General features: G+C 36.2%; 1 protein-coding gene across 2 annotated transcripts in view; it reads right to left on the bottom strand.

Moving 5' to 3' along the window:
• si:ch211-269e2.1 (cohesin subunit SA-2) overlaps positions 1–15,242 on the bottom strand; it is a 33,340-nt gene extending 18,098 nt beyond the window's left edge. For both annotated transcript variants that reach the window (XM_059030207.1, XM_059030208.1), the window contains exons 1-15: positions 15,122–15,242; positions 11,177–11,319; positions 10,718–10,805; positions 9,677–9,841; positions 8,775–8,874; positions 8,252–8,325; positions 8,091–8,162; positions 7,615–7,819; positions 6,873–7,024; positions 5,942–6,015; positions 5,100–5,223; positions 4,133–4,231; positions 3,643–3,722; positions 1,781–1,888; positions 64–181 (exon numbers count right to left, since the gene is read on the bottom strand). In XM_059030207.1, coding sequence (XP_058886190.1) covers positions 64–181; positions 1,781–1,888; positions 3,643–3,722; positions 4,133–4,231; positions 5,100–5,223; positions 5,942–6,015; positions 6,873–7,024; positions 7,615–7,819; positions 8,091–8,162; positions 8,252–8,325; positions 8,775–8,874; positions 9,677–9,841; positions 10,718–10,805; positions 11,177–11,220 — 1,503 coding nt within the window. In that variant the 5' untranslated portion in view covers positions 11,221–11,319; positions 15,122–15,242. The remainder of the gene's footprint in view (positions 1–63; positions 182–1,780; positions 1,889–3,642; positions 3,723–4,132; positions 4,232–5,099; positions 5,224–5,941; positions 6,016–6,872; positions 7,025–7,614; positions 7,820–8,090; positions 8,163–8,251; positions 8,326–8,774; positions 8,875–9,676; positions 9,842–10,717; positions 10,806–11,176; positions 11,320–15,121) is intronic.
• Positions 15,243–15,494: the final 252 nt, after the last annotated feature.

Raw genomic sequence — 15,494 nt, 5'->3', positions numbered from 1 at the left:
TATAATACTATAATAGAGTATGCCTGCGCATGTGTAGAGATGTATCAAATATCGATTTCTGACCTCATTCTCCTGAAAGAACTGTATGAGAGTTTTAATAGTGGAGGTGTAATGATTGTTTCTTCCTTTTTGCTTTGACACTTCATCTTCTTGTTCTGGTACTTGGTGATGGCTAAGCAGACTGTGAAGGAAAAGAGCAAAACCTTTGTAAATCTCGTGTTGCAGGAGTCTGGCAAGCACCACAACACAGCAATCCACACAAGCAACAACTGACAGAACATCTCAGGATGCTACTCAAAACAACAACAACCACCAGGGGAGATTTGCTTTCTCCCTCAACTATTAAAATGGCAGACGTTTAGTGCCAATTATATTTTATCATGTTTATAGTTGAATATTTTGAACCTGTCTGGTTGGCATTTTAATATTGTATTACTCGGATATTTATTAGGCAAAATGTTACTTGTTCACACAATACATGCCAATTCTTTATTGAATTAAGAAGCACAAGTATATGTGTTATGGTAAAAGTCAGAATATTGTCATATCTTAAGATTTACTGGTAAATGTCGACATTTACCAAGTAAAACAGTAAATGTACGAAATAAACATGATAGCTCTTCATTTCTGACATTTACCAGTAAACCTCAAGAATAACCAAGGGGCTTTGGCTAATGACCGAATATCTTTAAAAAATAAACATGAGAACACTTTACTTCTGACATTTACTGGTAAATCTTTGGCTAATGACCAAATGTCTCTCGTTCACACATCGTAAGGCTTCAGGAGTAACTCCATTAGTGGCTAGAAGTATTTTACTACATATCTAACCGATTAAAACACCTGGCATACTACTAAGGCTGAGTCTACCATGCTGCAATAGCAAGTAAATATATCTATTCACTGCCTGTATTTGTTGTGTTTTTGTCATAACCAAAGTGTGATTTTCTGTTGAAAAACAAAGTTCCTAAATTATTTAATTTGCATTTAACAGAATGTTATTTTTCATCAAACTATACGTATTTGGAGTACAAAATCCTTCAGCACCATTGTGAATTGTTTTATACGCAAATTTACCAGAACATTGGTTTTCCTACATAAGTAGATCACAATATTGAATTGCTCAACTGTGCGTTACTGTAAGCTCATTAATGATTATTTTGTTAATGGAAAATGTGTATGCAGAAATATACATTGTTTGACATTAATGTTTTTTTTGTTAATGAAATATTTGCATGCAGAGATACATCGATGTCAAAGTTAATGGAAAATGTGTATGCATGAATAAATACATTTTTCAATGATATATCTGCATTTACCAATATTCTTTGGTAAATCATAAGATTAACCAGTAGATGTCTGAAAAGCAATCTTTTTCTTCATAATTTCGAACATTTACCACCTTATTTTGTAAAAGTTGACATTTGCCAGTAAAACTTAAGATTGACCACATTCAGATTTTTACCGTAGCAAATACCAAATTAGCCAAAACAATTGAGAATGCAAGTAAAACAATGCACAAGGGAGCGGAGCATTTTTGGTCTCTGTATTAGGTTACTTTAGCCAATTATTTTATGCAACAGGTAAAAAACTGCCCATCATTGTTTGCCAATTTCATGAAACGGGCACAACTGCAGACAATGGTCTATACTGTACAATTTTAGAGCATTAGAATGACGTTAAATACTATGCACATAACAACCCATTTCTACACATGGTAATATTTGTCCACTTCTAGTAATGATGATGTATATTTCTTTATTTTAAAGAATAAACCTACTTTTTATACAGGAACTCTCCTGCAGTTGTAGCCAATGGCCTGTGTGAAGAATATACAAACTGGTACATGGTTTTACAGTCTTCAAGCGACAAAACATCCTCACAATTCCTAAAGCAAGAAAAACAGATTCATATTACATATTACAGAATCTGAAAGTATCATTAATAACCTCCAACCGTTGTAAGTACCGTCATTTTTTTTTAACCAAAATTGCACTTTTTTGATGCAAATAGATGTTCAAACTTGGATGGAGTCCACATTTGTGTTGGATTCAAGATTGTATTTGGAAACGCTTTCCTGCTTCGTTTGCCCAGCTCTGAGGGCCATGTGGTAACATGCAGGGCAGCCATCTTCAGTAGATCTGCAAGCATGTTTTATTTCTGTTTTAGGTCTGAGAAATGTTCATTCTACCTCCGCTTTAGACACAGAGAAACTTTTATCTTGAATAACAGAGAATTTGAAGAACTGACAATTGCACGCTAAATTGCCTTTCTAAAATACTTTCATATGAATTGTTTCTGAAGACCATTTTGTTTTTTGATTGTTTTTTTCAAATATAATATTTTAGTTTTAGAAAGTTAAAATCACAGCTCCCTGGTACTTGAAGAATAAAAAGATCTTCTGAACAATCAGGGGGGCCACTGATAATATTGCCAATTCTAATAAGAGGTAGGAAAATTGACTGTAATGTCTTGGTGATTAATGAAATACTTGAAGTGTCTTTCGAGTTGGGACCTGGGACATATCTGTATTTATCGAAGGCTGTCATGCCTTTAGAAAGATGTCCGTGTATGCCAGACATAATACTGTGATATTATGACTGAACTCTTGTAAATACAGACGCTGATGTTTAGTTCACCAAAATTCTGCAGTCGCTCTACGTGGGTGATGTTCAAAGGACTGCAGCCTAAAAGCCACTGGGAAACCCTGCTGTCTTTAATCTACAGTTCATGTAATAAAAAATGAAGCCCAAAACATAAAAGGAACATCAGTGCTCACTTAATACAGCAAATAAATGTTTAAAAAAATATGGAAAAAAGAGAGACGAACTGTAAACCTTTACTGCCACTGCCGTAAAGCATTCAGACACACTTCAATTTAGTCAAGCCCTATGCCTAGGCTAGGAAGAGACTTCCTAGGCTGGGCCCTTGTCTCCAGGGTACCCCTTATGAGTTTACCACAGTAAAAGCATCATAACATGTAATAAAGCACACTGAATGCATGTTATAGTATAGGTAAACATTGGAAACGCCAGTGATGTATGGTAATGCATATAAAAAAATAAAAAAATAAAAACATGGCTAAACTATGGCAAATGCATAGTATAACCATGGGAAAAGCATGGGAAAACTGCAAAAATACTGCGGTAAACTTAAATGTCTGCAGGCTTGTTAGTATACACCCATTACTTAGGTTTGATGAGTTAAAAGAAGGCACTGGCTTGACTGGGTGTACGGAGGGCTCTCATTGATCCTCAGTTCTCCTAATCGGTTAGTGAGTTGCAACAGTGAGGCAACATTAGAAATGGACGTTAAGAGCAAGGAAACAGGGGTACATTTTATCATAAAGGGGCACATAAACTATTATTAAGGGCAGCAGTGTGGAGTAGTGGTTAGGGCTCTGGACTCTTGACCGGAGGGTTGTGGGTTCAATCCCAGGTGGGGACACTACTGCTGTACCCTTGAGCAAGGTGCTTTACCTAGATTGATCCAGTAAAAAAAAAAACCCAACTGTATAAATGGGTAATTGTATGTAAAAATAATGTGATATCTTGTAATAATTGTAAGTCGCCCTGGATAAGGGCGTCTGCTAAGAAATAAATAATAATAATAATATTATTCAACTCAGGTTAGTTAACTTACTGTGATATGAACATCAGCAGTTTCATGGATTGCGCTGCTACTTCATGGTCTTTGTCCAATAACATAGACATAATTCTGTCCTGATAGATCAGAAAACAATACAGTGAAAATGTTGTATGAACATTGGATGGAAGTATGCAACAAAAAAAGAAAAATTCTGAAAAGCATAGTACTGCTGTCACTAACTTTAACTACATGACTTATTCAAAGATATGTCCTGGCTGATACATATTTATGCTAGTGTTCCAATATATTCACTGCTTCAGGCATACTATTATTTAAGCAACACAACATATGGGCTTCATTCCTTGGCTGTCAGTTAATGATCGGATGGAGTTGTTTTAGGGCCTAAGGTGAACCTGGAGGTGCTCTACATTATAATATTGTATGCTGACCATTCATTAACCCAGTGGTAATAGGCTGATCTGGAGTATAATATCAACATTATGAACTAAATCTTGCTTGATTTTTAACCAAAAAATATTATTACCTTAAAGCGGCTTGTAAAAAGTTCCAGTTTTGAAATAAAAAGTGTGTTGCTGTAAAGCCCCTGTAATCCCAACACACACTTTAGACGAACTTCCGTTTGCTAGAAGAAAAAGATAATGATCTACATTCATATATCGAAGTATAATTACACTGGATAAATTCACTTAAATCTAATTTTCAGTGTTGCCCTGTCCTCATTCACGAGGATGCCTGATGTAAAGACAATATAAAAGAGTTTTCCTTAGTAGGAATTTAGCAAGAACAAAGTGAAACATTACTGTATATCTGTAGATAGTAACATGGGAACTCTAATGTCTGTTGTAAAGCAGATACAAGTCAAATAACTGCATAACAATCTTCTGCAGCATGGTGTGGGCACATGCACATTCACAGACTGTTACAACAAAATGTTCCACAAAAACACAGAAAACACATAGTGTCCACTTGGTATTATTAGATCTTTGAGCATAATCTTTTGTAACCACACAATGGCATGATTTAGATTTCTTCTCAACTTACAAAAACAAAATACTGTCTTGAATTTGTATTGTGGCATTCCTGGCTCCCTAAATCCACCTACAGTACATCATGTGTGCTTGGATTAATGCCTCAGGGTCCTCTTATTGCTCAGAATGTGTTGAAAACGTGCATGGAAATATTATCGGAGCTCTGCGCTTGGTGACTGTTTAAAAACATGAAACATAACTGAGGTTCATCTAGTTACAGGGTCCTTTGTCTTCCAATGTTAAGAAAACCCAGCATCTAACTGCTGCCCATGAGTGTCTTTAGTGTATTTCTGACTGTAAAAATATGCATCTGCCAACATAAGTATTCCAATGTGGCACAACAATAGTTCTCCTTCTCTCATAATAATAATAATAATAATAATAATAATAATAATAATAATAATAATAATAACAACAATAACAATAATAATAAAACCAAAAAGGCAATTTTCCTGTACAGACCTTGTCGTTCAACATCCACCCAACATACTTTAAGTAGCTGTCATTTAAAAAAAACGGGCTGTACATTTTCATCCAGATTCCTATCTCTTCCATACAGTTAGCTCGGATCTCAGGTGTCACATCACTGAAATAACCCAAAAAACAAAGATCAGACATTTCACAGCGCAATTCTCAGCACATTGACGCAGTCCAATCACACTTAAGAGCATAGCAGTTAACACTGCAGACGTGTACACAGTTCTGCGAATCATAACTCTACTTAAAATTGCAGACTAGTAAACTAATACAATATATTAAGACAGATATCCATGTCCACTTGTATTTATTTGTTTTGAAAACGATGTAATTGGTTACCCTAGGGTACGCTCTGAATTATTAAAATGAAATTTCACTAGAAGTATTATTATCCCTGGTATTTAAGAATGCTGTTCAAATTTTGTCCACACCAAAGAGGCTTTATTTAACAAAGATTTAGCAAACATGAATGAAAATAAACTGTGATGGACTGGCGTCCCATCCAGGGTGTAGCCCTGCCTTGTGCCCTGTGTCTGCTGGGTTATGCTCCGGCTCACCACGACCCTGTATAGGATTAAGCGGTTATGGGTAATGGATGGATGGAATGAAAAGAAATGAGTAACCATTGCATCTTAAAATGCATTGGATATCTTCAGCAAAATGTCTTCCATTTATTTTGAACAGCCAACATATACATTTTCACTGAACAGCTTATCCAGATGACCATTTGATTTAATGTGCCTTTCTTCATAAAGCCTTGTTATTGCTTTCAGCCATCCTTTTGATTTCTAGTTGGTAACAAAAATAATACTAAAACACTATCTTACCGGTATCTCATCAGAAACACGCCTTTGAAGATAACATTCATCATATTTTCTATTTCATGCTGTTTGTCTTGCAGCTAAAACACAAGTTAATAATGCATTACTGTTTTAAAGTTCACAAAAAACAAAAATCTTTTCCTACATAGGTATTGCACTCTGGGGTTTGAAAATACATTCACAGCAAACATAGATGTGTGATGTTAAAGCATACTATCTGTAAGCAATGGGCAGTTTCAATTACTCCTGGGAACCTGTTCACTACTTGTGCCACCTATTCTTCCTAGGTTAATTAAACAGTGTCACCAATGTGTTCAAACAACAGTAGAACAAACAAGTTTACTCTGAAAATCTTTCCCAGAACACAATTCCATCCTGCCCTCAAACGCTGAGATAATGTATTTCCTGCTTGTTACCCTAGCAACCAATGACTGAGATGATCAGAAGCCAGTCGTTGAGATCCTTCGCCACAAGATTAACTACTTTCCCTGTTTAAAACCGGATTACAATAAAAAAAAAAACAATAATGTGATGACACAAGAGAAAACAAGCAGTGAAAGTGTCCCAGGAGGTAGTCATGAAAAGTGGAAACAGCAGAAACTAACTGTAAACAAACTTGACTACCAGGCAAGGTATGCGTTCTGATAAAAAGCAGAGAAAGATCAAGTGTGGAATAAGAAAGTAACAGATTGAGGATTATATTCGTACTTTATAGTGTATTGATACATGATAAAAGTAAATACATATAGTGATAGATAGGAAAAAAATACTGCATGCTGTGGATTATGTAATAAATTAGCCACCATCAACCAGAAAGTTTGAGTTTACCTCCATTTTGCGACAGCAGACCAGCTAATGATCTCTAAAGTGCACTGAGGAAGGTGTTCCAGGAAGGGAAGATTTATACAGGCAATTCTGTCTCTATCCCATCTTTTACCTCTTTTATTTTCTTCTCAAGTTGTTCCTGCCTGTGACATGCTCTCTTAGAAGTCATCTTGTTTCTCTCCTCTTCGTACAGTCTGTGAGTGTTGTCTTTATTAACACCAAGGTTCACAGCCACACTCACCAAGGCGGTCAAGAGTTTCAGAGCTGAAACACAAGAAAATTGCAGGTAAATTACAGTGTAATATAACAAGGGGACACCTTTATACAGTATGCTTTGAATGACATACAAGTATATTCACTTTGTCATTTCTAAACTATCACCATATTTACACATACAAATATAGAAAATGGCTGAATATATTTATATAGCCATTTTCAGATTTACAATTACGATATCTCCAGGTAAGCCTCTTACTGTTGTCAAGACAACTGCATCCACAATTTCCTGTTTCAGTCAACACCTCCAGTTTACTTTTTCAAACTCAGAGGTTTATAGCACCACTGTGGCCTCAGAAGGTCCCCCTGCAACACTCTGCCCCCAGGGAATAACATATTTGTTCCACGTGGTTATCTTACTGTTGGATTTATTACATCCACTAGGGTGTTCCAACTGAATTTAGAGAGAAGTTTTGAGGTCACATGGGTGCCTTTAAAAGAACACAAGAATACGATGACTAACAAAAATTATACAAAGTGAATCTAAACAAGAAGACAAAATAATTGTTAAGATAACCGCGATACTTCACACGCATACCAAGTTGAATCACAAATGCATCCAAATGCTGCCTCCTTACCTGACAAAGTACAAGTGTGCCTGAATGCTCTGATCCTGGAGTCTGACAGCTCGGTGAGCAGTGAGATGACGGTGTCCATCAGGTAGCTGTCATAGATGACACTGTTCTGACCCTGGTGAATCAGCATCACGATGAACTCACAGAAGTTGCACCTGAACTTCTTCCAGTAGGGCCCTGGCATGGTGAGTGGGTACTCCCCACAATCCTAAAACCCCAAAGCAAAGAAATGCATACCTGAAAGAGAATACCTTATTCCCTCCGAATACATGATTATTTAGAATATATATCATGTGGCAATAAACAGATAAAACTAATATTTTGGGTTAAGGTGCGCTCACAGAGCAAAGAGGGGAAGCTCTCATAGAGCCTAACAGCACCTTTTCTGATTCTAGCTAAGAGAGCTTGAACCTTAACACTGCAGGGAAAAAGAAGATAGAATTAATAAAAAAAATAAAAAAAAAGTTTAATTAAATTACCATATCCATAGGCCATGTAACTGTAAGGATCCACGGAAAGGCCATGAATTTCTTGTACTGCAGACCAGTATCCTGAAAAACATCCAATGCACAAACTGTCAACTGACTGAAGCAAATTCCAACACTGTGGAGATGATGCATTCAGAATAACAGTGCAGTACCTCATCAAACTCCTCTATCATTTTCTTCTGGAGTCCAGTATCGTGCCGGCTTTGAAACATTTCAGCAGTAACCACTCCTGCACAGAGGAGAGTCTGGTATTAAGATTAATATCAAAGCCCTGTTTCTATTGTAATTCAAGGAACGTCACACATTTTATTTTATGTTTTGGAAAAGGGCTAAAACAAACAGAACTGAAAAGGACATTAATAAACACTTTTCAACTCAATTTGACTCCAAGTGTTCTAAATAGCCATATTATCCGGAGACTCCACATTCCTGCTTTACTACAGTTACTAAACTGATAAGGACACATCGTTGTCTGTAATGAAGTCCTTTATCTGTGTATGATCAAGCCAGGATACAAGAAGGGAAGTGGGGAATCAAATTTAATAAATAAGCTTCTATGAAATATCCATAGGGAATGGTTACTGTATTGTTCATAAGATAGCAATGGTGTTTCCTTAATATCTGCTTTATTAAACTTCAGTGGGGACTAAAAGGGCATTCAATGTAGTGTATGACTGCCTTTGCATCCTGAGCACTGGATGAAGAAGCTGATGAGGTCCAGAAGTGCTGTATCTCTGTCCTGTTGGTAGGCTTCAATCCAGTCATCCACCACAGACTACAGATAAAAGACAGAACAGTCACATAAAAACCTCTTCAGTTCGTTAACATAGAATATGGTACTATGCTTAGCTAAATAAATCTCTGTTTGCAATCAATGCCTTCAGTTAGGGTTGCACTTTCTTGGTCATTAACTAACCAGCTGCTTCTCCTATTGACTGTCAAGCTTTCAGACAGTAACATACTTTGACCCAGAATACACTGCTGAGGTGCAATAACCCAAGAAGTCCAAGTTTAACAGATATATTAACATTAAGGCAGAACTCTCTTTAATTTGAAGTAGTCACACATACCATGTTTCAAAATGAACACTTTAAAAGGGGTTTGAGAACCTTTTGCTTATCCCTAAAAAGATTAATCACACCCATCGTAATTAAAGTTTGCATGTAATGCATGAAATCAAACACATGTCTGAATAGACATTCACAAAATGCATTACAGAGCATAGAGCTACAAGCTTTCTTTAGAAACATTGATTCTAACTGAATATCTTAGTATGAGCAATTTATAATAAAGCATGAAAATGAAGGAAAACAGCACGAAGAATGAAGATAACCTTTGCAATGTACAGTATACAAGCAATGCAATCTAACTGTCTGTACACCATTTACAATACAAAATCAGAGCTTACATAAATTCAATTATATTGAGCGCATTTCAACCCTGAACCCCTGCCATTCAAACTTTGGCCTCTAAAGCTGTCAAGCCTGCAGAGATGCAAGGCGTGATAGTCCAGTGAATTAGCCTGCTGTGCCACCTGCTTTATTTCTAATTGATTTAAAGGAATGGAGGCTCTGTACCTGCATGGCACTCTTCCCCATGCTGACCACTTCAAACAACGTGACTGCTTCAACGTCTCCATTATTCGAGTGCTCCTGGCTCACCCGTCTGTGCCTGGGAAAGCTCCGCTCAGAATGTCTTCTCTTAGCATTCTCAGAAACTTCCTGCACCCTCCTCTTCCCTCTCTACAAACAACAGAGGTATTCTGTTAGGATTTGTGCCTTTTCAGTTAGTCACTGTTACCAAATAAATGCTGTATAGGTGAGTACAGTATTATAGTAATACTAATAGTAAGGTATCTTTCTCAGCGTCTTCAATGATGTAAAATAATTGTAATGCTTTGTTTTACTACAACTACTACTATATGCTACCACTGACTATTGTATAAATATGGATGAGAACAGTATTAGCAAATACATCAATACAAAAAACATATTTTGTATATATGTACACTGCAGCCTAAACACTTTGATGTATCAGAATCTTGAATCCTGTGGGGAAACTGTTCAGTCCACTTATTATTCAATGCCTTTGTATCCCTGAATAGATAATCATCTCCTCTTCAGAAAATAGACAAAATAAGGATGTCCCAAACATGCAGGGACACCCAATATGTTGTCCATTAGCTACCAAGTTTGAACAAATGGAATGAATATTCATTCATTCCCCCCCCCCCCCCCCCCCCCCCCCCCCCCAACACTGTAATTGAGTTACTGCAATGATGACCACCAAGACTGGTATCACATTGGCATACGTCTTGGCAATTATCTTTTAAGCAAGAGGTCTTTGGGTTAAAACAGTTAGCAAATATCCCAACCCCAGTACCACAAACCAGTGGATCTTGGCTAAGGAATATTAAGTAATATCAAGCAATGGAAGTACGTATTATATGCTCACTCATATCATTGTTGGTTTATAATGTATGGGGAGCTCTGTATTAACAAGCACACATTTCAACCAAGATTGCTACTGCAGAAAATATAGTTCCATCTTTGCTGGGTCATGCCACAGCCACTCTGAATGAAATGTCAAAGTGCAGCCAGAGAATGCCTGATACTTACAGCTGTTTTCTGTTTGCTCCCACTTCTTAGAGCATTTGGAGTTTGAATGACAGACCCAGAAGAAGGGACATCAACAATGGAGTTCTCTCTGTTAAAAGAAAAAAAGTTACTGAAATCAAAAACAGTATCTACCCCTTCTATCGAGAATTCTCTTTTCTGTGAATATCCCCATAGTCAGAGCAACTCGATCCTATGTATATTCTGCAGCATACATATATTGCAGTATACAGTGCCATCTACTGACAAAGTCATTGCTGCTCTATCTTCATAATGAGTTGTGTTAATGTACAACTCTGTCTGGATGTGACACTTGGGTCACTGATGAAGTACCTTCTTTATCCTGTTGATACCACACTTTTGTCTAGTCAGGCTAACACAATTGGGAAATGTTCCTGGGCCACTATCATTTTGCTTATACAGAATGGCTTAAAGCCACAGCAAATGGGGTAAAGGTCTTACTTTTGGACTGCAGCTCTGGATGCTAGCTTTGGCTCTGCTATCATCTCTTTTACATTTTCAGATAAAGCTGATGATGTTTTGTACTTCTCAGGGAAGTGAATGTCATCGCCCAATCACAGTCTTAATTTTCTGTAGACGACAACCTGAAAAAAGGGAAATACTGTACTTATTTTACATAAAGTAAACCTTGTGATAGTCTTCCGAAATGTCTGTATCAGATAGTTTGTATCAGTTGGATTGTATCTGTTATCTGACAGCTGCCCTGACCCTCTTGGGTGGATATCAGCTTGTATCTTACTACAGCCTCTATGATATTTTATATTGTGCTTGGTTATTCAGGCCTATTGTATTTCAATCAATTTGCCCAATAATACCTAGCATCAAACATGCTTATACCTTTATATAAAACTTTCACAGACAATATCTATAAATTACAATCTGTATATTGTCTCCAGTGAGCAGGAAAATAATACCAGCCGTATCCTGCCATTTATCTATTTTCTTCAAACAAACAGTACTTTTATTATTATTATTTTACAAGGAAAGAAAATTGGCTCCCTGTCCTTTGGACAACAACAAATTCATACCAGTACCACGTGACATGTGACAGAAAAACGAATTCCAGGCTAGGTGTAGTGTGAATTGGAAAGAAGAGTTGTCTAGCTAGTGCCCCATAATCTCTTTAATCTCACTACTTACATGTAGGAGATGACAGACAAATACTTTTTGTATAATTTTTAAGCTTGTTTCAAGGAGTTTCAAACAAATAATTAACACAAGGGTCAAAGGGGATATATAACCACCATCAAATAAAATAAATAATTCATAGCTCTAAATATTGAGGTAAAACTATAGGACAGATGTTTCTGCTAATACCTTCCTCGCTATTTAAATGGACGTCCATTAAAAGGAAGCTGAAATATTTGTCAAAACATAACCTAGGTCACATTTTTCAGCGTCTGAATGGCAAGCGTTTTTTTGGTTATATTATGTTCAGGCATTGTTCCTTTAGGCCTCCAGTACTGTACCGGAGAAAGTACTTAATTACAGTGGTGTTCCTACATGAATGAACATCAACAGCTTGCTATGAGGACAGAGCTTTGTCAGGTGCTGTTCATGAGGTGTGGCTCAAAGCCCAAAGGAGAACACGAGGGATGTGGAAAGGGAGCAGGTTGTATGTGCCTGTTGGAGACAGTACACAACACACTGCATTCAGATAAGGCAAATGGCTGGATGTATAAATCTTTTTTAGATGCAAAGCTATAATCTTACAGCTCTCACAGCACAGGGACCCTACCCTACTTACTACTGCACCCAACAACAAGAAGAAGACATACAGAAACATCCACAATCCAGCAAGGTCCTCGTTTTATAAGGCTTTAAAAGAAATGAAAACAAAAGGTTTCTTGTTTTCACTTGGGAGCAACAGATGTCACAGGAAAAAGGTCAGTAAATAATACATTTCTACCTAACATTTTGGTGCCATATTTACATTTTAGCCTCAATTTATTTAAACATTGCTTAATTTTGAATATGAAGTAGGAATCTAGGTGCTGTTTTTTATTTTTTTAACCCCTAAATGAGGATTATTGTGAAACCCTGCAGTATGTGAAAGACAGTTTTTTATTAATACTGTTTATGGTTGAAAAATAAAAATAAATTCCACAGAAATATTTAAATAATCTGGTTGCAACATTTATTATTAATTAGTCATTTAGCAGACACTTTTATCCAAAGTGACTTACCTAGGGGGTGAACTATGCATTACAACTGCTGCTGCAGAGTCACTTGTAATAGGACCTTGGTTTTATGTCTTATCCGAAATACTGGGCCCATACTATTTTCTGTGGATAATTTTCAAATATCCTACATTTACTATGGAGTGGGAATTTCCCAGCACTTTGCCCAGAGAGGAAATAAATCTCTTAAGTTTGTATTTTTGTAAGCAGTACAAAAAACTCAGGTGACCCATAAAAGAAATGTAGGATTGTAGATTTTTTTATATGATCATCAGTATTTTATGAAACTAAGTCATATATATATATATATATATATTATATATATATATATATATATATATATATATATATATATATATATATATATATATATATACACATACACACACATACATGGGGGAGACCGGGGCTGGTTGTCACAGCGCTCATAACTATGACACTAGATGGTGCAGGCAGGTGATACTAACACTGAAATGTGTGTTCTATTGTCTGGAACTCAACCATCTTGTAATTTGAGGTCAATTCCATCCAACATAAAGGTTAGCAAATATTTCATTTTTTTCATACCCAAAGTAAAAAATGTATATTTTGTTATTTATGTTATAACTTTGTAGTATTGGAGTTTGTTTGAACTGATGGCCATGTTAATAGAATCAGTTATTGGCTATCTTTTGGTGTAAAAACAAAACCAGTAGGTTCTCCCAGTAGTACTGAGAGAATTAAATTGTCATGTGAAGTCGGGTTGGGGCAGGTTGTCACATAGTTTTTGGGGTTGGTTGTCACATGTAAATCCTGTAGGAAGAAGTCTTATATTTTTTCTTTCTACTTTGTTTTTACACCAACATGTGGGCTATGTCACCATATAATGCTTATTTAAGTTATTTACTGTTTGTTCTCCAGTTCTGTGGAGGCTGTGGTATTATTTTGTAGCATGGGTCAACATTTCAAATATATATATAGGTCAATATTTTTTATGTTCATATAAAAAGTAAAAATACAACTTTCTGTCATTGTACACAGTAGAAACTTTATGTTATTTAAAAAAAAAAGTTGCATTATTGTCCACTGTAAAGCCAAGAACATACTTTGTGACGACCAACCCCAGTATGGGGCAGGTTGTCACAGGTGACCGGCGCATTTTCAACCGTCTAAATATCATATTTGGAATAAAGTTACCCTAAAATAAAAAAAAAAAACATCAATTTGTACGTGAAGAGTTGTTCTTCAATATAAGGAGGAACAGCACCTCGCAGAATGTCACTAGATTGAGGAAAATAATAAAGAGTAAAAAGTGTGACAACCAGCCCCGGTCTCCCCTATACTATATATATATATATATATATATATATATATATATAATGTGTGTGTGTGTGTGTGTGTGTGTGTACCACTTACATTTTTAATAAACTAAAAAAGCAGTTTAAATGGCCTCTTTTCAGTTTGTACTGAGTGTTATTTTACTATTCTACTTAAAAAAAAATGTAAAACTGTTTCTTTAGAAACGCTATTTTTTATTGCAAAACTGAAATACTGAGCATGAAGTTCTGTAATACATTATTAGATTTTTCGAAGGATTCCGTCAGACCTATTTTGCAAATAAATAAATAAATATTTTAAGACTTTTCTTCACCAACTTCCTGATACAGTCAACCAAACACCATTCTAGTTTAAGTAAATGTTACATTAGAAAACAAATAACTATTAAAAGTGAAGGAAAAAAAAAACATAATTGCAACAATACAATGTAACAATTAAGACTATTTCCTGACTAGCCTACCACCAGCGCCTGTGATTGGTCGCTACTGTGTTGTCAATTCACATTTACAGCCCGGGATTGGTCTAGAAAGAAGCTCTCCATCAGCCTTCTCGTCAAGTTGTCTACAACAGAATTATTTTTATCCCATCCCCCTCTCTCGCTTACTGTTCCAAAACAAACGTGGTTTTGCTGTGCTTGAGAACTTGAACGCAAAACAAATGCAATCGTTTTAACAAGTCAGCGAATAAATTTCCCCTTAGCAAAATGTAAATAGAGGCCTAGTATAATGTGAAACACTGATACAGAGATTATTGTTTGTTTGTTTCATATACCGATACCGTACTTGACAATCATTTCTAAAACATTTCAAAACGCTTAGTTTCGTTTTGATGTAGAGCCATGTGCGGTATTTTTAATTTCATTATAATTGATTATGAAGATGTCACTTACCTCGAAACCGTTCTAAAAGGAAGATGATTAAATACTGGATGTAATCATTGCACGAACAGTATGGTTCCAGCTCTAAAATTACTAAGTGACTTGACTGCGCCATCCGGTGGTATTCGCCCATAAAAACAATTCGTGCTGTGGAAGGAAGGTGGAGCTGTAATAAAATGTAAGTAATCAAATGATTTCAGAGTTTCCAAATGTCACACCCCAACGCCGTAGCCCTTACACCACATATGATATGATTCTAATGCTGGTTTAAACAGTACTACTGCAGTAGTGTACGGTAATATTGAAAGACCAGAGAGCTATCAGAAGACCCCATACCTTCAGTGGCATAAACCTTTAAATTGTTATTTTTAAGCCTGTGTTCACG

The sequence above is a fragment of the Acipenser ruthenus genome, chromosome 9, assembly GCF_902713425.1.
Source record: "Acipenser ruthenus chromosome 9, fAciRut3.2 maternal haplotype, whole genome shotgun sequence".
NCBI lineage: Eukaryota > Metazoa > Chordata > Actinopteri > Acipenseriformes > Acipenseridae > Acipenser > Acipenser ruthenus.
Note: the sequence above shows the minus strand (reverse complement) of the source record. Positions and strands in the feature narration are given on the sequence as shown.